The sequence below is a fragment of the Schistocerca piceifrons genome, chromosome 8 (assembly GCF_021461385.2).
Source record: "Schistocerca piceifrons isolate TAMUIC-IGC-003096 chromosome 8, iqSchPice1.1, whole genome shotgun sequence".
NCBI lineage: Eukaryota > Metazoa > Arthropoda > Insecta > Orthoptera > Acrididae > Schistocerca > Schistocerca piceifrons.
The window spans coordinates 487,086,534-487,107,322 of NC_060145.1; the positions used below are offsets into that span (position 1 = coordinate 487,086,534).

The 20,789-nt window shown below is 38.6% G+C and overlaps 1 protein-coding gene across 5 annotated transcripts in view; it reads left to right on the forward strand.

Moving 5' to 3' along the window:
* LOC124711573 (carbohydrate sulfotransferase 8-like) overlaps positions 1-13,816 on the forward strand; it is a 118,934-nt gene extending 105,118 nt beyond the window's left edge. For 2 of the 5 annotated variants that reach the window (XM_047241716.1, XM_047241717.1), the window contains exons 5-6: positions 3,662-3,933; positions 9,341-12,799. In XM_047241716.1, coding sequence (XP_047097672.1) covers positions 3,662-3,933; positions 9,341-9,680 — 612 coding nt within the window. In that variant the 3' untranslated portion in view covers positions 9,681-12,799. Of the gene's footprint in view, positions 1-3,661; positions 3,934-9,340; positions 12,800-13,027 lie in introns of those variants that run through there. The other 3 variants (XR_007005486.1, XM_047241719.1, XM_047241720.1) reach the window with 3 other exon arrangements.
* Positions 13,817-20,789: the final 6,973 nt, after the last annotated feature.

The following is a 20,789-nucleotide window of genomic DNA, read 5'->3' on the forward strand; positions in this document are numbered from 1 at the left end:
CGCCATTATGAGAATACATATGAGCCTTGCTTTAAATGCGCACTGTGATAGTCATGAGCATTAGTTACCTTCAAGATTAGACATGAGATTAGATTAGATTAGATTAGATTAGATTAGATTAGATTAATACTTGTTCCATAGATCATGAATACGACACTTCGTAATGATGTGGAATGTGTCAGGTTAATAAAAGATGTCTGTACAAGATATTCCATTACACAAAATATTGCATGACACTAATGTTTAAGTTTTTTTTCCCTCCCTTAATTTATATCTAAAAATTCAGCCTATGAGTAGAAGGAGTTGTCATCTAGAAATTCTTTTAATTTATTTTTAAATGTTGGTTGGCTATCTGTCAGGCTTAGGATGCTGTTTGGTAGGTGACCAAAGACTTTTGTGGCAGCGTAATTTACCCCTTTCTGTGACAAAGTCAGATTTAACCCTGCATAGTGAAGGTCATCCTTTCTCCTGGTGTTATAGCTATGCACACTGCTATTACTTTTGAACTGGGTTGGATTATTAACAACAAATTTCATAAGTGAATATATATACTGTGAGGATCCCTAGATCCTTAAATAGATGTCTGCAGGATGACTGTGATTGGGCTCCAGCAATTATTCTGATTACACGTTTTTGAGCAATGAATACTTTTCTACTCAACAATGAATTACCCCAGAATATGATGCCATACGAAAGCAGTGAATGAAAGTAGGCATAGTAATCTAATTTACTGAGATTCTTATCACCAAAATTTGCAATAACCCTAATAGCATACATAGCTGAACTCAGACGTTTCAGCAGACCATCAATGTGTTGCTTCCAGTTTAACCTTTCATCAATGGACACACCTAAAAATTTTGAAAATTCTACCTTAGCTACAGACTTCCGTTCAAAGTCTATATTTATTACTTGAGTTGTGCCATTTACTGTATGGAACTGTATATACTGTGTTTTATCAAAATTTAAAGAGAGTCCGTTTGCTGAGAACCACTTAATAATTTTGTGAAAAACATCATTTACAATTACGTAACTTAGTTCTTGGTTTTTGGATGTTATTACTATACTTATATCATCAGCAAAAAGAACTAACTTTGCATCTTCATCAATGTGGAATGGTAAGTCATTAATGTATATCAAGAACAGTAAAGGACCTAAGACCGAACCCTGTGGGACCCCGTACTTGATAGCCCCCCAGTTTGAGGTATCAGCTGTTTTAACATTACATGAACCACTTATTTCAACTTTCTGCATTCTTCCAGTTAAGTATGAAATAAACCATTTGTGCACTGCCCCCCTCAAACCATAATGATTTAGCTTATCTAAAAGAATTCAATGATTTACACAATCAAAGGCCTTTGAGAGATCACAAAAAATACCAATGGGTGATATCCGGTTATTCATAGCATTTAATATTTGATCAGTGAAAGCGTATATAGCATTTTCTGTTGAAAAGCCTTTGTGAAAACCAAACTGACATTTTGTTAGTACTTTACTTTTACAAATATGGGAGGCTATTCTTGTATACATTACTTCCTCAAAAAATTTTGATAAGGCTGTCAGAGGAGAGATTGGGTGGTAGTTGTAGACACCCAATGTATCCCTCTTTTTATGCAATGGTTTTACAATGGCATATTTCAGCCTATCGGGGAAAACACCCTGCTCCAAAGAGCTATTACATATGTGGCTGAGAATCCTACTTATCTGTAGGGAACAAGCTTTAAGTACCTTGCTGGAAATGCCATCAATTCCATAAGAGCTTTTACTTTTCAGTGAGTTTATTATTTTACTGATTTCAGAGGGAGAGGTTGGTGGAAATACAGTTGTTTCAAACTGCACAGGTATGGCCTCTTCTATTAGTAGCCTTGCCTCTTCTAGTGAAGATCTAGATCCTATTTGCTCCACAACATTCAAAAAAGATTATTGAAAATATTTTCAATTTCTGATTGTTTGTTAGTACACTTGTCATTCAGTTTTATGGCACTAAAGTCTTCCTGTGCTCTTGGTTGCCCTGTTTCCCTTTCAGTAATATTCCAATATGAGTTGATGTTAGTAAAGAATGCCTTTAAGGTGACAAAGATGCCATTATCAGCACCTCACTGAGTTTGAAATAGGTTGTGTAATAGGTCTACAAGAAGCTATACCTTCCGTCTGCAATATAGCAGAAAGACTTGGCAGGGGTGTACCTAATGAAAATGATTGCTTGTAGTGGTGGTCACAAGAATGTACAGTCACAAGAAGATGGAGCTCTGGATGCCCACATGGCACTATCGAGAAGGAAGACCATCATGTTCAGCATATGGCTCTGGTACACTGTACTGCATTTCTGTCAGCAATTTGAGCAGCAGTTTGCACAACAGTGGCAAATCAGTTACTTCAAGAACATCTCTGACCCAAACACCCTGTAGCATGCATTCCACAGACCTCAAACCACTGCTTATTATGACTTCAACAGTGTCAAGCGAGAGATCATTGGAGGGCGGGGTGGAACTCTGTTATGTTTTCTGATGAAAACTGGTTCTGCTTTGATGCCAGTCCTGATTGTATGTAGGGAGGCCAGTTGAGGGTGTGCAACCAATCTGTCTGCTTGTTCGACAGACTGGACCTATAGCTGGAGCTATGGTCAGGGGTGCAATTGTGTATGTCAGCAGGAGCTCTCTCGTTGTTATCCCACACACTCTGAGTGCAAATTTATATGTCAATATGGTGATTCAAACTGTTGTGCTGCCATTCATGAACTGTATTCCATGGAGTGTTTTCCAACAGGATAACACTCACACATATATCACTATTGTAACCAATATTCTCTACAGAGTGTTGACATGTCACCTTGGCCTGCTTGATCACCAGATCTGTCTCTGATTGAGCACATATGGGACATCATTAGACGACAACTCCTGTGTCATCCACAAACAGCATTAACCATCCCTGTATTGACCAAGTGCAACAGGAATGGAACTCCATCCCACAAACTGAGATTTTTTCCACTTGTGCAACACAACACATGCATGTTGGAATGATTGCATTCAACATTCTGGTGGTTACACCTGTTGTTAATATACCAGCATTTCACATTTGCAATTGCTTATCTCTTGCTTACATCAACCTGTGATCTTGCAGTGTTAATGACTACATATGTTACCTAGACAAATGTATGCCTGAAATTTCATTAGTCTGCCTTACTTAAATTATGGTATTGTGATTATTTTTTTCATCAGTGTATGTACTTTCTCTTGATGAATAGACTCTTCATCTGCCCATATTATAATTTCAAACACTGATTATTTTCAATGAATCTTGTTACTACTTTTTGCAGTGTACATCACAATGAAAATCTCAAAGGTAATACTGTAATTATTATGGACACTAGTGGTGAGTAGATGTAACTGGTTTACAGTATGCATGTCATATCAAATTACAGATTATGTGAAATACAATTGTGCATAAAATTTCTCAATATTCATAATCTAGCTGCCTGGAATATTTCTGTTCTTCCTTGATGATCCTAGAATATTACCTTTTTTTTTTTTTTTTTTTTTTTTTTTTTTTTTTTTTTTTTTTTTTTTTTTTTTTTTTCATATGAATTCTTTGATTGATTTTCTTTTTTCTGTTCACATAAACATCAACTATACTATAAATAAACTAATTGAATATTTATCCACAGGCATTCTTGACAACACTAAAGTTGTTAGTTGTTCGTCATCCATTCTCAAGAATTCTGTCTGCTTATCGTGATAAACTTGAGAATATGCAAATTGGTGCTGAGCATGGAACGAAACATTACTACCTGCGCTACGGAAGACAAATAGTAGCCCGTTACCGACACGGAGGAAACTCGACTAAAACTATGAGACTACTGAAACCAGGGCAGTACATGAGAGATGCTGCACTACCGGAGCCTGTTGGCATTGAACCAACATTTGAGGAATTTGTAAGGTTATTTGATTCTTAATTCTAATAACATTATGGTACAAAATGTTTTATAATACAGACTCTTGAGATACTAGTTGTTAAGTGGCACTAGGGCTATAATCATATACAGAAAAAGCTATGTGTACTCTAAAATAAAATGTTCTCGGTTTTCAAGCAACATCAATTCGAATAAAGTCCTCAAAAGCTCAAGGATTTTATTCGAACTGATGCACCTTGAAAACCGAAAACGTTTTATTCATGTATGCCATCGCGAAAGACTCCGGGGACACACATGTGTACTCTACACCTGCATCCATATTCTGCAAATCTCTTTGAAGTTTATGGCAGAAGATATTTCCATTGCACCAAATATTATGATTTCTATGTGTTCCATTCACATACAGATCATGAGAAGAATAGTTATTTAAATACCTCCCTGTGAACTCTAATTAATCTAATCTTTATTTTCAGTTCAAATGACAGCAATACACAGAGGTCCATTATACAGGGTGTTTCAAAAATATTTAACCATTTTCACAAGACTGTAACATCCACGTGGATGAAGACAGGAACCAGGCATGAATTTCAGTTTGTGCATACGACTACAAAGTTTTTGTTTTCAAATCAACCATCGAAACTTGTAACAGTATAAAAACTAGATGCATGTACTCCCTATGTTGAGTTACTTTTCTTCAGTTGTATGTAGGACCCAGGTTTTGTAAGGTTTTGTAAACTAACATGTTCATAGATGACTCTCAGTCTGGCATCCTGTAATCAGTTTTATGTGATTGTTCACATTTAAACATCACCATACACATTCTCCCAAACATTTAATGGAAGTGATTGCTTCCAGTGATTGTTATACAATTGTGTGATCATTTATGCACAAAGCACATTTTTTATGTTGAGGATCAACTGCCAATCCACTATACCATTTACATATACAGGGTGTTTGTTTCAACCTGAGGCAGCTAAATAGGCTACCTGGAAAACAATGCATCGCATGAGAAAAAGTGTTCTAGGGGAGAAGTTACTATTAATAAAGAGAATACCTGTCTGTGCTGCAGCTGGCCACCTCCTAATAATGACCCCTCCTGTGTGGATGGAGTCAACATTGTTTTTTTCAAATAGCACCCCCCCCCCCCATTTTATTGCATATTTGAATTTGAATTCTATGTCAAAAATATGTACAGTTTCCCCAAACAATTGTTTCCCATTGATGGCAGATGGTGCTGTAATTGACAAATATCAGGTGTATCTTCTTTTGCAATTAAGAACCAATACTAACTCTGTATTTCATTTATGATGTAAATGTAAAGCTTTGTGTTTTAATGGTTGCTACTGATATTCAGACATTACTTGAGTAGTTGCAAATGTGATTGTGCAGTGCAAATAATATGGTTATACCTCAAAATCTCTGGAAAATAAGCTATCTGTTTGTAATACAGTTTTCTGTTCCCTGCAGTGTTGAGTTTGGTGAGTCTCCAAACCATCAGGATGTTCTTTGTTGGTGGCCACCCTCAAACCTCGCCATCAGAGTGATTCATTTCAGTGCGTATTTCTATCCTACTGCTGTAACTCTCATGTTGGCTGCAATCTGGCTACTGAGAGAATACAAACCACAACCATATTGTACTGCACAATCAAATTTCCAACTGTAAAGTAAATTTTGAACATAAGTATCAACTGTTAGTACACAAAGGTCTACATTTACCATATTAAAATGTCTGAAGATGGCCTTGTAAGCCGAAAACCAGTTAGCAATAAAAGTAATATTGTAGAACAAAAGCAAACTGGTGCTTTTCATTTATTGATTACATTTACGTTGTAAATGAAATGTAGAGTCAAATGCATTGGTTCTTAATTGCAGAAACAGGCACACTTGATATTTATGATAACAGTGCCATCTACTATGGATGGGAAACGATGGTCTGAGTAAGCCATAAGCCTTTTTTGGTGTAGAATTCAAATATGCGATAAAAATGAGGGTTCCCATTTGGAAACACAAAATTGACCCCTTGCCCACAGGAGGGGTGGGTAGGAGGTGGCCAGTTGTAACACAAACTGTTGTCCTCTTTAGTAATATCAACTTTTCATATAGAACATTTTATTTGTATGATGCTTTGTTTTTGACATATTTAGTTGTCGCAAGTTAAAATAAACACCTTGTATTTTGTAAAAAGTAATGTTCCTATAACACTCACTTGGGCTACACTCACAGTTAGTTCATTAGATGACAGCATGAAACTGTATTGAACAACCCCAGGAAGTCGAGGAATTCAGTATTGTGCTGGCAGTTGGTATCTGCCATCTTTTGGGTCTTGTAGTGTAGTGAGATCCAGTCAATGACAGTACTGTTTTTATTTCATCAACCAGATTCCATTTAATAACTGTGTTACTGCACAAAGATGAAGTAAATAATCTAGGTCATAATTCTATTTAAGAGTCTGAGAACTAGAAAACACTGGATTCATGTTTTGGATGGGCCATGTTCAAATCCCCATCCAGTCATCCAGATTATGGTTTTTATATAGTTAACATAAATGTCTGCATGGGGCTTTTCAAAAAGGCATGCCCAATTTTCCTCCCCCATCCTTTTCCAATTTGACATTGTGCTCCATTTCTAACAACGTCATCTAAATGCAACATAAAATGCTTACTACTCAAGCACCACATGTACTAGAACTAGACTCATCAAAACAATAAACATCGTCATTTCTGCTGAAGGACCTATGCCAAGAAACAGGCAGCAGTGGGGAAATGCTGTACAAGTATAGCACACTGCCAAATCAACCTTTCCCTTTATATTCATAAATATTCCTTTTTATGAGACTCAGCTTGTGTAGGGTTAATATTTATACTGTTCATTCAGAAGACTGTAAAGTTCTGAATTGTGAAAAAATAAATAAAAATAAAAAAGGGAAAGAAAACTAAATCAGCAGATTGCACCTAAACCTCTGTTACTAAGAATAACTTGGAAACTGTTCTTCTCAGTGTTCTCAATTAAATGAAACTGACAGGTGCAAAGGAAATTTTTAGGTACACTAAGGAAGAGTTACACGGTTTGCTGTAGTTTACAATATACATGTCACTTAGTGCATAATGCCAAAAACTCTATGCTGCTATTTGCAGATAACGCCATCATGTGTTAGTTCGGTCACAATGCCAGGAGACGGTGGTGAGCTGCAGAGGATTGATGACTGGTGCAGGGCCAGGCAGTTGACCCTGAACATAAGTTGTGCATAGGTGGACAAAGAAGTCGACTACTATATGGTTACACTAATTGTGACAGACTGGTGGAAATAGTAATGTGTGAATACCTGGGAATGATCTAAACTGGAAATACAAATAGTAGAGAAAGCAGATGCAGAACTGAGATTCATTGGGATTTTCTTAAGGACATCTATTTCATTCACTCATTCAATTGATTCTTGAGTATTACTTATCAGTTAGGGGCCATTACTTGGTTGATTTAACAGAATACATAGAGAAGATCCAACAAAGACTGGTATATTTGATCACATGATCATTTAGTAAGCACAAGAGCATTATGGAGATGCTGAACAAACTCTAGTGATGATCGCTACAAAAACATGTTGTGCATCATGGAGTGATTTACCGTCAAAACTGAGAAAGACTTGGACAGGGACATACGTCACATAAACTGCCTATGATGAGAACTTCAGAGCAGTTAAAGCTCATATGGATGTTTACTGCCAGTTCTTAGTCCCATGCACCATTCGCAAATGAAATAGGTAAGGAGGGAAATAATGAAATGCCACACATCATAACATGGCTTGCAGAATACAGATACAGCTGTAAATGATTTCTCAAAGAGATAATTTTGCAGTGAATATGAGAGCTCAAGGGTCACTCAATAAATTATGTACCACAATTTTTTTCTCAGAACATATTCTTAGAATTTGTATCATTCGACATTTGTTTTATGTGTGCTATTTTTCTACATAGTCTCCATTGTGTTCTATGGTCTTACACCAGTGTTATGTATGAGCGTATATTCCCTGTTGACAAAAGTTGTCATCTTGTTCTCGTAGTGATGTTTCTACTGCACAAATTACACTCTCATAATTTACAAAGTATGTCCTATTCAGAGAATCCTTAAGTCACCCAAAAAAATGGAAATTTGAGTGCCAGGTCTGGGAAATGTGGTGGTTGAAGCAACAACCAATTTGGCAACATATTCCTGGGTTCTGAGACTTTTGCACAGGTGAGACTGTCCCTCTGGAGCAAGATTTTTGGTCTGGCACCCATGGAGTTGTCAAAATTTGGATGCATACAGGGGAAACAACAAGAAAAATGGATTATTTAAGGTGTTAAAGTTGTCTATATTGTCCAATTTTGGGTAAAGTTTGGCATACCTTGTAGTCTTCAGCAAACCATCAGCCATTCAGAAGGGTCACGGCAGTTGATCAGTGATGGGGCAGACTCCAGAAACCAGTAGCAGAGAGATAAAGAGAGAAAGGAACACGTTGTGCTATACTGAGAGCTGGGATTGGAGAGAGCGAATGCCTTTCAACAAACACTCTGGTCTTATTCCTGCAAACAGCATGTGACTTTCCTCCCACACACCCTGTTGGTCTTTTAATAGCAGTGTGGGGATACTTTTGGCAGTAAGATCTCTTTTCAGAAAAAAACACTTTTATGCTGAAGTCTGGCACACAGGCCTTGAGAGGTGCACCAGATGTGAATTTAAATCTGAGGAAAAATTTCTGAATTAACAACAAATTATTCCAATACTTCCTGGCAGTCGCTTGTACATTTCTTTTTGATTCTTATCAGACCAACACATCAAAAACAGTTCTCGAGTTTGTTCAGAGTCTTCACATATGCCTCTGAATTAATGGTTGACCCTTTTGGCAACACATTCATAAGAAAAACGCCATCACATCCCAAAAGTCTGTCATCATGACTTTGCCAGCGGTGGGAGCATCCTTGAATTTCTCCTTTTTTTCTAATTGCAGATGGTACATCTGCAAGATTCACCATGTTGAGAGCAGTGCAAGTTTCTGCACTTCCTGACACTTTAACTCTCTTCATCCATTGCCCAACAGCCCTCCTATCAACTGCTCCTTATCACGCAAATGTTTGTGGATGTTGACTGTGGTTCCTATTTATACAACCAAGAATTCAGTTAAAGTATGTTGCTTGTAGCGAATGTCTTGCACAGACTCCATTTCGACAGTCCAGTTCAGTTCAGCTGTCAGAATTGTTTGAAACTTCACACATGCGTTAATGACTCTATTTAAAAAATAACTTTTAGCATTATTTATTTAATGACCCTAATCACTGGTGCTGTAGTTAACAGCTCTTATGAATAAATTAATCTAGCACAAATTGTTTGCGTAAACAAATCCAATGACTTGTTTGCTAGAAAATATTTGCTTAGAGCTGCATCATTATTGCTGTACAGGTACCTCCTGGACACTGACCTTTCACAGCGGGCCGACGACCACTGGATCCCCTACTACTTGTACTGCACTCCGTGCCTCCTGAAATATGACGTGGTGGCTAAAGTGGAGACACTGGTGCGTGACCAGGAGTTCGCCCTCCGCAGAGCAGGACTGTGGGGCCTCGTGAAGCCACAGTGGAGGCACAGAGCAGCTGTAGGGGGTGGGGCGGAGGCTGAGAGGAGGTACTTCTCACAGCTGACAAAGGCGCAAGTTGAAAGACTGTACGAGAAATACTGGCTCGATTTTGAACTGTTTGATTACTCTCCAGAGAAGTATGTCAGCTATGCTAGATCACAATAACTGTTACAAGAAAGAAATGCTCTCCCCAATATTTGATGTTGCTGACTTTTTGCAAAATGTTTGTTTTTTGGTCATATCCTAACAGGCAGGAATGTGCAACCAGCAGCAACAAAAATAAAACATTCTGCCACAAAATTTAGACTCTCTTTAATTGTACGAGGTTATTCACAAATACCTCCCGAGTTTCAGAAAAGAACTGTGTGAAAGCTACAAAAAGTACAGAAAATAGACACAAATGAGTGTATAGAGGATCTCTCTGAATTTTAACACACTTTACAAGGTGCTCAGTAGCAGCATCATTTCTGACACAGCAAATGTCTATATGATAATCCAAATATTGGCATACGCAATACAAAATGACACAGTCAATATCTGTCTCTCCATTAATTATTCTTCTTAGAAACTCTTCCAAATTAAATGCCAGTGGCAGCAAAGTCACACAATATTTGAAATAACCCCATAAAAAGAAATCACATGGAGTGAAGTCAGGTAAACATCATTGCTACTGAAGAAGAGGAGTCACAATGGGAAACATGCTCAATCAGGTGCTGAAGCATTTTGGCATTAAGGTGATCACACTTGTGTGTAATGCAGCAGACAGTTGACTGTGGTACCTGCAGTTCCCTGCTTGCATGTGTTGTTGACTTCTGCCACCTCCCAATGAGTGACTTCTGCACACGCTCTGCCTTCTCTGCCGACGCTCCATTATATACTGTATTTGATATGCCTCCTGCTTATTGCTGCCCTCTTCGACTAGGCCACATTGGGAAGAGGAGGAGGAGATTAGTGTTTAATGTCCGAACAACAACGAGGTCATTAGAGACAGAGCACAAGATCGGATTAGGGGGGGTGGAGAAGGAATCGGCCACACTATTTCGAAGGAACCATCCAAACATTTGCCTGAAGCAATCCAGGGAAATCACAGATGACCTAAATGAGGATGGCCGGATGCAGGTTTGAACCATTGTCATCCGAATGAGAGTCCAGTGTGCTAACCACTGTATCACCTCACTTGGTATGCTACACTGAGTATTATGAATTGAAACTTGGAGAGACACTGTATCCAGGTATGTGTGTCATTATTTTCTGAATGTCAAGTAGTTTTTCCATTGTCATCTTCTGAAACCTGAAAGGTACTTATAAATAACCCTGTATAAATGCATCTGCTGTTTATTGGTGTGTACACTTCTCAGTACCAGCTAATAACATAATGGCTAAACCAAAGAAAAACTTTACTGAAGGGGAGTGATATTCCACTTTTGATTTTTTGAACTGAAACAAATAAAGACTTACATACATACACCAGTAAAGAAAGAATATAATTTATTTTAAAACTGTATCATATTGTTACTTTTTCCCTCAGTAGATGTTGCAATGAACAGTTTGACAAGTTAAGTGTATGTGTCAGTGTTAGACTGATACCCAAGATCAAGTTTTTGTGGGGAATATGATACCATTTGAGCACACTTCACAGGCTGGCCCCAAGCTTCTACAACCAGAGGCTTCTACAGATTCCTTTTAAACTCCATATAAGTTTTACACAAACATAAAAGACTAACACCCTTATGATGAAGGTACAGGAGAGTCTTTGACTTAATTGTAACAAAGGAAATTTCAAGTGGGAAAGCTAATAAATTATGAGATAGAACTGCTGCTCAGTTCTTAGCTTCATGCAGCAAAATGCATAGTATTGCTGATAAACACATACATAAAAGTATAGCTTTCAGAACTGACAGACAATATTAGTTCCAAAAGTTAGGGGGTGTCTCACTTGTACTTCTGTGTGTGTCTACCAGCAGTTCTGCACATTTCACCTCATGAAGGTGACTAATGACCTGCAATTCTGTCTCAGAATTTAAGAGACTGATTTTATAACATCCTCAGTGACATTCCTAAGATGACATAGTTTTACTGGTTAGTAGAGTAATGAAAAGTTATAACAAGCCAAGGTATGGAGAGAACTAACAGTGAGGCAGTGAGTGAATCGGTTCATGAGGTGTGCTCAGGGCTCTGGGTGTGAGCCTCATGTGGCACACCTTTCTTTGATTGTTACAAATGTTCAAGGACTTTAGAACTTTTTGAAGAGATTATTTAAAAAGAAGCATTGCAATACAGTGTTATTCATGAGTACCTCTGCAGTTTTAGAAAACAATTACTGGAGGACTACAAGACATACACAAAACAGAAACATTCCAATGGATCCAGCACATCCCCAAGTTTTAATTCATATTACAGACACTCAACATATGCACCATTTGTGATGCAGCAAAGATCAATATGTGCGTACAATTAATTGAACTGTCTGCCACTGCCTGGGAAGACACAATGACAGTGGCCCATTTTAGGAAATCTGTCCATTGTGTTGCCTCTGAGCAGGTGCCACTAGTTCAGTATGACAATATTTGCCTGCATGTCCTGACATGCCTGCCCTCTAGAGGTGCAACTGTACCACAGCATCTGTTATGTATGAAGCTCGGAGAGATGCTCTGTCCAATGATGGGTGCCATTTTTTCCATGTCGTGTAGCTTTTGCACATTCATCTTCTGAAATCCTGAAGGTTGTTATGAATAACACTATATAAATAACAAGATGTTTGTTGCAAAGAAGAAGCAATGAATAATGATAGATAAGGGAAGTAAAATAAAAAAAAGAAGTTTAGGAAAAAGAGGAAGAAATAAATTTTCAGATAAAGAAAAGAACAGCAGAATGGAAAACAAAACTGAAGCAGTTAAAGTTCTGGAAATTGTTTCACTATAAAATATAGTAGAACAATGTCACAATACTGAGGGACGAGAGGAAGATGCCAGACATACTAGAAATTACAGGAGAACTGAAGAAAGTGTTTAGCTATTCATTAGCATCCTAGAAAGAATATGTAGGAAAGAGCTGGTAGAATGTAAATAATTTTGGGAGTAAAGGAGATCACTTACTGAATAGCAGAAGCATGGGGTCTTTCACAGGCATACATAAAAGAGAAAAAAACTACTATTTTTCAGAATCAATCATAAACCAGAATACACACACACACACACACACACACACACACACACACACAGTACCACCTGGGCACACAGTGTGCATCTAACCATCACTACATAGGGGCATAGGTAGTTTGTGTGTGTGTGTGTGGGGGGGCGGGGAGGGGGGGCGGGGGCAGGGGGCGAGTGCACGCTCTGGCTTGAGAAAGTACTGATTCTGAAAAATAGCACCTCTCAACAACTGTATACTCCTGCTATTCAGTGAGTGGTCTCCTTTATTCCAAAAACCTTGTATGTGGAATAATATGTATGCACCAATCTGTGTATCTATGAAGGCTGTTGTGGCTGAAATAAATTTCTTCTTTTCAGTGGTTACTGGATGAGAATAGATAGTGTGGTATTGTGTCTTAATCTACTTCCAATATTACCTGAAGATAATCCTTAGCGTCAGCACTAACTAGAACAGAACTGAAAATGTCTTGAGCTTAGCTCGCCAAAACTAGTCCTTTAACTTCTACATCATGATTCTAATGTAGTACTATGTAAACTTCCTTCTTAATGATATTTGCTGGTAATTCTGTTGTGTCTGAGACAGGGAGTCAATTTTCATTTCTACCTCTTGGTGCTTGAGAGAATACACACACATCTGCTAACATAAGTAAATATTTCGGTCTAGTGGCATTTATTTATTTTCAAGTGAGCTCATTCAAAACTATACTGCTACTAAATTTTGCCATGTTTTATCTAATTTGTTGAGATATTTATCATCACTGTCCTGCTGTTGGTGCACAAAAGCAGGCAGCATCTGAGATATACTGCATCTGTACTTTTTTTTTAAATTCAAGCATAAGATTTAAGAGCTCTTGCTAGCATTATAATCCGTTGCAAGGAAGCACAAAATATATTGCCCATATTACCACTGAAGTCAATAAAAAATAATTTCAAATATGAAAATATAAAATTGTAAAAGCTGGTGTAATGAATTTGTTTTACTTCCATACTCTGTGTCCTCTGTGTGTATACAATAGAGGATATTTCAATGATGCATAGCAAGGAACAGGAGTACATCTCAGTATTGGCAGTGTCTTTTGTACTTACAATAAGTTTCAATGACTTCAAATAAATAAATTATTTATGGAATATTCTGTCAGTTCTTGGAGGAACAAAGACATATTAATAACTTGAATACATGGTATTAATGTTCCACAGTAATAATAGTGTGTATCCAAGTTTTTAAATAAATTATTTATAATATAATGGACACTGTTGTTTGCAGAGCAATTCTTCAACTACTCTGTAAACTACTATTACATGCTTAAATATCTAATAATGGGAAGTCCAGGTTATGTAAAGGATTGATTGCTATTCACCGTAAAGATGACAAGCCAAGTTGCAGCGGGTATAATGAAAAGACTGAGTAGCTGTTGGGAGTGGGACAGGGAAGGTTGAGGGGTACCGGAATATGGGTGGGGGCAGAGAAGAGCGCTGCGTGGTGGAGCATACAGGAACTGGAAGTGGCAGGATGAGGCTGCTAGGGGCAATGTCGGGAGGCTGCACCTTTCACCCACTGAAGGAGTGGCTAGCAATTCTGGCTCATAATTTATTACTTTTCTCAGGTGAATCTTCCTTTAATTAATTTATATTAATTATATACACTATTGCAGCAGTCAGCAGAGAAACAAAAAATTACAGCTTGGACAGCACAAAGCACAATAATTGTAAAACCTTTGGACTTTACCATCAAAATATGGTAAGCTTATTAAATAAGAAAGCTAAGCTTCTCATATATCTGCAGGTAACTAAAAATTCTAAAAATATTTCTATAGATGTGCTATGCATAACAGAGCATTGTTTGAAAGTCACAAACTTTGAACAGATGCATCTATACCAGAGGTTCCAACTGGTGGGTTATTACTGCAGAGGAGTAAACTGTAATTTTCCGAGAGGTAAAAAAAAAAAAATCACTATTTCACAAGACAGAAATAGGCCTACTGATTGCATAAGAAACCAGTTATTACAGTTTTTTCCACATAGCATTAACACATTATGTGGGGGTTACAGTTTGTGAAATGAATGTATGGACATCTTACTCATGTAGTCCACCCACTACACGCTTATGTGGTACACACATCTGTGACAGTAAAATTAAGACATAGACACCACATATCCTTAAATATCTCATGAAAATGCCTACTCTGAGTTATAGGTAGTTCCCTTAATAGACCAGAAATTACTCCAGTATTCATTTCACTATAGATAAATGAACTAATTGACAGTGCAACACAACATTAACCAGATAAAGGGTACTAGATTGCTGAAGGGCTTATACATTGTTATTATTGGAAGTGGTCAAACACAAAGCTTTGGCAGCCTGATGTCTTCCAGTTTCTGCCAGTTCAGGAGTAAGGAGTCCAGCAATCAAGTAATTTACAGACAGTATGCCTAAGTATAGTGCATACATTTTAATGTGGTTGATTTTAAATTTATAGTGCAAGGTGTGGGTAAAGCAAGCACCATCTGAGGAAAAGAGTGGTGCAGAGAAAGCACGTTTTGTACCAATTGTCTACCCTCAATGTGTATAGTTGACTTTCTCTTGAGAAATAGTTTTATGTAACACTCGCAATGCACTGAGAATTGCTTCATCATTCTACAAATGTAATGTTAGAAATAAGCAGGACCAATTGTCTCACTGCCTTATTATTTTCTGGTTTAAAACACCTAAATATCATTTTAAAAATGAAAGTGTTCAAAGAAAATTCTTTTTCATTATAAAGTTTAGTTATGTCCTAATGTAGTTGGTTATCAGAGGAGGAGTACTAGCTAATATCTCATTGACTTAGTAGGCAAAATGTGAGGAAAACTGGGGGTGGGGGGTGGCGGCGGCTTATACAATAAAAAGTGGAATGAAGCCACAGGCCACAGACATATCAGTAAATGAGTACTGCATTGAACTGCTCTTTGAGTGCTGTACTTCAGTAAACATGCAAGATAGCAGTCAGACTGTGAGCCATTATTAAACAGCTAGAGAGGATACTAATAGGATACTAATAAGACTTCGTAGAAAAACTGGGAAGTGAGAGTGGAGATTGAAATTTTGTTTTCATCTGCATCTTTTGCTTTGATCTCCAGAGTAACATATCCAATGAGAAAATGATGCATTTTGACAGAAACTGATAATCTATTTTTAAATGTGACCCTATTTTGCAAAATATATGTGAGCAATATAATAAATTGTGTATCTGATCATGATGGCAAATAAAGTAGCAGTAAATAATCCTCACTGATCAGGTCTAACTAAAAAGAGAAAGATGGTGGTATTGAGGAGGCAGCAGGTTTTGTTAAAGTATCAGTTTTCTTATTAATTTACTCAATTAAATTTATGTAGCATAAGTATGAGTAGCACTAAGCAATATAGTCATCATTTATTGTTAATACATTAGACAGATTTACTTCCTACGATCTTCTCTGTATTTCACTAATGTATACCTCAACTCATCTCACTTCCATGAATGTTCTCCTTATTTGTGGAATGTGATGAATGAATGAATAGTTTAGCAGAACTATAAATGCTAATTCAGTTGCACTATTTGGAGAGAACTTACAAGATGAACAATGGGAAGAACTTCACCAAGGACACATAGTAGATGAAGAATTTAATTCTTTTCTAAAATTGTTCTTGGAACACTATGAATATAGTTTTCGTTTTCAACTTACCAGGGACAATTACAGTGGAAGCCAAGAGAAAGGGTCCTAATACCTGGGATCAAAGTATCTTGAGCCAAAGACAGATATCTCGGTTTATTGCAGAGGATTAGCTCTAATTGAGACTTAAAGTACCCTACAAGTGGTATTACAAAGTTCCTCATCACATCATCATCGACGCAAGAAGCATGTACTAATTGGGGAAAAATGCACAACTCTGCATTATTGGGTACGAAACAACTGTACCAGAAAAGGCAACTTATTAATGTCAGTGGAAGCGAAACACATGATATTATACTGCTGGACAATGAACAATCGGTGGTGTGACACAAACATTAAATTGGCATGAAGGGCTTTGCCTGAATATAGAAACAATTAGCATTTCAACACAAGCACACCTGTAAGGAGGAGAAAGACCTCCCAGCAGGTATCAGAATTTGACAGCAAGAGGACCATGACATGTAGAGGCTGTAGCTCATTGTCCACAATATAACTGCTTGCACTGGTCTGAGCAACTAGTATAATAACGCATAGAGGAATGCACAGGTGCCCTGTTGGATGCTGTAGCCTTTTCCCTCTTGTGTTGTTTATTTGAACAGCTGACATTTAGTTGGTTGGTTGGTTGGTTTTTGGGGGAAGAGACCAAACAGCGAGGTCATCGGTCTCATCGGATTAGGGAAGGAAGTCGGCCGTGCCCTTTCAGGGGAACCATCCCGGCATTTGCCTGGAGCGATTTAGGGAAATCACGGAAAACCTAAATCAGGATGGCCGGACGCGGGATTGAACCGTCGTCCTCCCGAATGCGAGTCCAGTGTGCTAACCACTGCGCCACCTCGCTCGGTTGACATTTAGTGTTCCTGTGGTGATAGAAAAGGAGATGTAATTCTTCCTCAGTGAAAGAATTTTGGAAGATGAAACTCAGGATTGTGCTTCAAATTTGTTATCCTCAGTTTTCATACAGCAGTGCTCACTGGTTGCATAGATGACTTTGACCTACTGACTAACTGTTCATGAGACAAACAATATTTTTCATGAAATCTACAGACGGTACCTTACTTTCAAATTTAATGATCACTGATAACAGTGCTCAACCATAGCACAATTTAACTTCTTTTATTTTTTACTTGTCAAAACTTAAGCACAGTTTAAATCTGTGATTAAGTACTTATTTTCTTTTGCAGCAGCTTTCTAACTCTGCCACTGAGCACAGTCTTGCTAGGCATATATGTGTCCTAAACAAATTGTATAATTGTGCTGCATACCAAAATTTTATGTACGTAAACTCCGTATTTCCATTCCCAGAGATAACTGAATGATGTTGACAGCCCACAGGCAAATCTTGATAAGATTTTAAAGTGGTGCAAAGGTTGCCAGTTTGTTTTAAATGTTCATAAATGTAAAACTGTGCATCTCGCAAAACACGAAATAAAATTAGTCATAGGATACAAAAAATCTGTGAGTCACAACTGGAATCAATCAGCTCATATAAATAAATAGGTTCCACAATTTGTAGGGATATGGAGTGGAGTCATCACATAGGCTCAATCATAGGCAAAGCACAGGATGGAGCACTGTAAATTGTTTTTTTAGAATTCATGTTGTGGCGGCACTGTTGGTCAAATAGAGGGGAGAGAGGACACAGTTTATAGTGAGTGATGGGGGGTTTGTATTCAATTGTTGTTCAATTGCGATAATGCAGTGGACACATGAGGAGCACTCATTTTGTGTTGAAGTGTATTTCTTGAATTTCCACTCAATCATTGCAGTGCAGCATGCTTTTGGTTTGCGATTTGCAGTACCCCCATGTGGACATGTTCCTGGATGGCAATCTATTTTATATTGGCTAAATGCAGAACAACAGGGGATGTGCCACCTGTATGAAGAGGACCTGAGAGAAGTGTTACAACACCACAAAATGTCGAATGAGTTAGAGCAGCAGTACTGCAATCTCTGAAACGCTCAGCTCGGAAACATGCACTTGCTCTTGGTGTTTCAAGACATTCTCTCCACTGGGTTCTTCATAATGAACTGAATTTTCACCCATATAAAATGTGCACGTTCAAGAAATTGTCAGTATTGGATTATGTAGCATGAAGAACATCTCATGAAGACATGCTTGCAACCATACTCTGTGACGCAAATGTCTTCTTTTCTAATGAGGTACATTTTCATCTCAGTGGGTGTGTAAACAAACAGAATATGTGGCACTGGACTGACAGGAACCCTGCAAAAATTCACCCGAGACCCCTGCACTCAGAGCGCATCAGTGTGTGGTGCACCATATCACGAGTATGCATCATTGGTCCTTACTTTTTCCAGGAAAAATAACTGTGAATTCTGATCGTTACTTAACTATGCTGCAAGAGTTATTCCAGCTGGCTTTTGATGCAATATAATTACAGGATACCTAGTTTCAAGAAGATGGTGGCACTGCACACATAACAGGGATTATCATGAACTTTTTGAGGCAAATGTTTCCTGGAAGGCTTATCTCTTGGATGGGGGATCTCAACTGGCCCGCATGACCACCAGTTTTAGCCCCATGTGATTCTTTTACTTGAGGTTACCTGAAGTCAAAGGTATATTGCAACTGTCCCAACACCCTGGAAGACCTACAGAACAATATCGAGGCTGATATTGCAAGAATACCAGAAGACATGCTTGAAAGAGTGCATGACAATTTCAGAAAACGACTGTGACAGTGTGTGGAGTGTGAAGGCAGGTGTTTACCAGATATACTGTTTAAACCATGAAATTAGAAATTTCCATTATTGCCAAATATGAGAAAAATAAAAATGTAAGTTTCTAAGTGTTCATTAGTTTTGTATTTCATTCCCAGATCAGCAATTTACCATGCTCCACCCTGTAAATTGCAGTCGTTGACTCATTGGTAAGGTACATCAGTGGGTCTACAAAGCAACTTGCACCCCATCCTAGAATATTGCTCAAGTGTGTGGGACCCATACCAGATAGGACAAACAGTGGATACCGACTGTATACAGAGAAGTCCAGCGCGTATAGTTACAGGTTTTTCTGACGAATGGCAAGGCATCACAGAAATTCTAGAGCCTCAGAAATGGGTGTCAACTAGCTGCAAAAGTTTTGAGAACTAGTAGTACGTGACGAATTTGGGAATATACTACAGCCCCCTATGTATTGCTCCTGCAGTGATCGTGAAGACAGGATTGAACAAATTTGTGTGCACAGAGGAATTTAGACGGTCATTATTCCTGCACACCATACAAAAGTGGTATTGAAAGAACACATTAGGCCTGTATCACACACTATGATTTCCTCTAGGACAAACTACTGGCTTTCTGACAGGACACCACATGAAACTGAGGACACAGCACACTGAAATGAGATGATTAGATCACCATGCTCAGGATCAATGACAGCAACAGCCAGGTGATGGCAGAGTGGTTCCTGCGGCAGGGGCAGCACATCACGTCACTGCGAGTGGACTTCAACTTCTTCTCTGAGCTGGACACTGAAGCTGACACCTTTGCAGCTAACTTCGTGCCACTGGAAGATGACACCAATCAAGACCACACTTGCTCAGTGGTGGACCAACTGGCAGTCTTTCTGGCTGACTGAGATGAAGCTGGTATAATAGACACTATAGCAGAAACTGAGGTGCATCAACAGACTGCACACCTGCAGCCCAGGAATGTAGGGGCACGTAAGGTGCTTGACGATCCACTGCTGAGGAAACTGTTGCAGTGCACATCCTGACAGTGATTTGTAACTCCATCCTGTGGACTGGCAGCTGTCCATCTGCATGAAAACACAGAACTACCTGGCCTGTAGGCCTGCTGCCACCCTTCTCTAAGCTCTACGACAGACTCTACTCTGTAATGGAGTGCTGCTGTGGGTAGGTGTGGGCAATCATTTCTCAGCTGGAGGTGCAGATGACTTACGCAGTCTGTCTGTTGCAAAATATCTATTAACAACTGTACATGAATGTAGATCAGTGCATCTGCAGCAGGCAGACGGTAGATAGGAGGCAGTGACGAACCGAGTGCTAGTCGGAGCAAGGCAGTTGAGCCTAGCAGGACTACCCAGGCAATGATCAAGAAACTATAGGCTGGAGGGCAGCGATGGGAGGCAGCCATTGCTGGGCTGTCTGAACTTGTGTCTCGACCTGAACCCTAGAGGCAGTGGCAGATGCTGGCACCCGTGGGCTCTGGTGGTCAGGTAGCGGTCACTACTTGACAGGCCACATACCAGAGAAACAAAGTCCACCTCTAACAGAGTAGATTGTAATATACTTAGTAAACATATTAAAGACAGTGCTAAGTGCAAGAATGTAGACTTTACCACTACTCCGACCACAAATCTCAGCCAATAGACTACGTAAACACAAGCATCCCTAAAATCATGAAAACTGTGGAAAACTCTAAAAGAGCATAACATCATTGACCTAAAA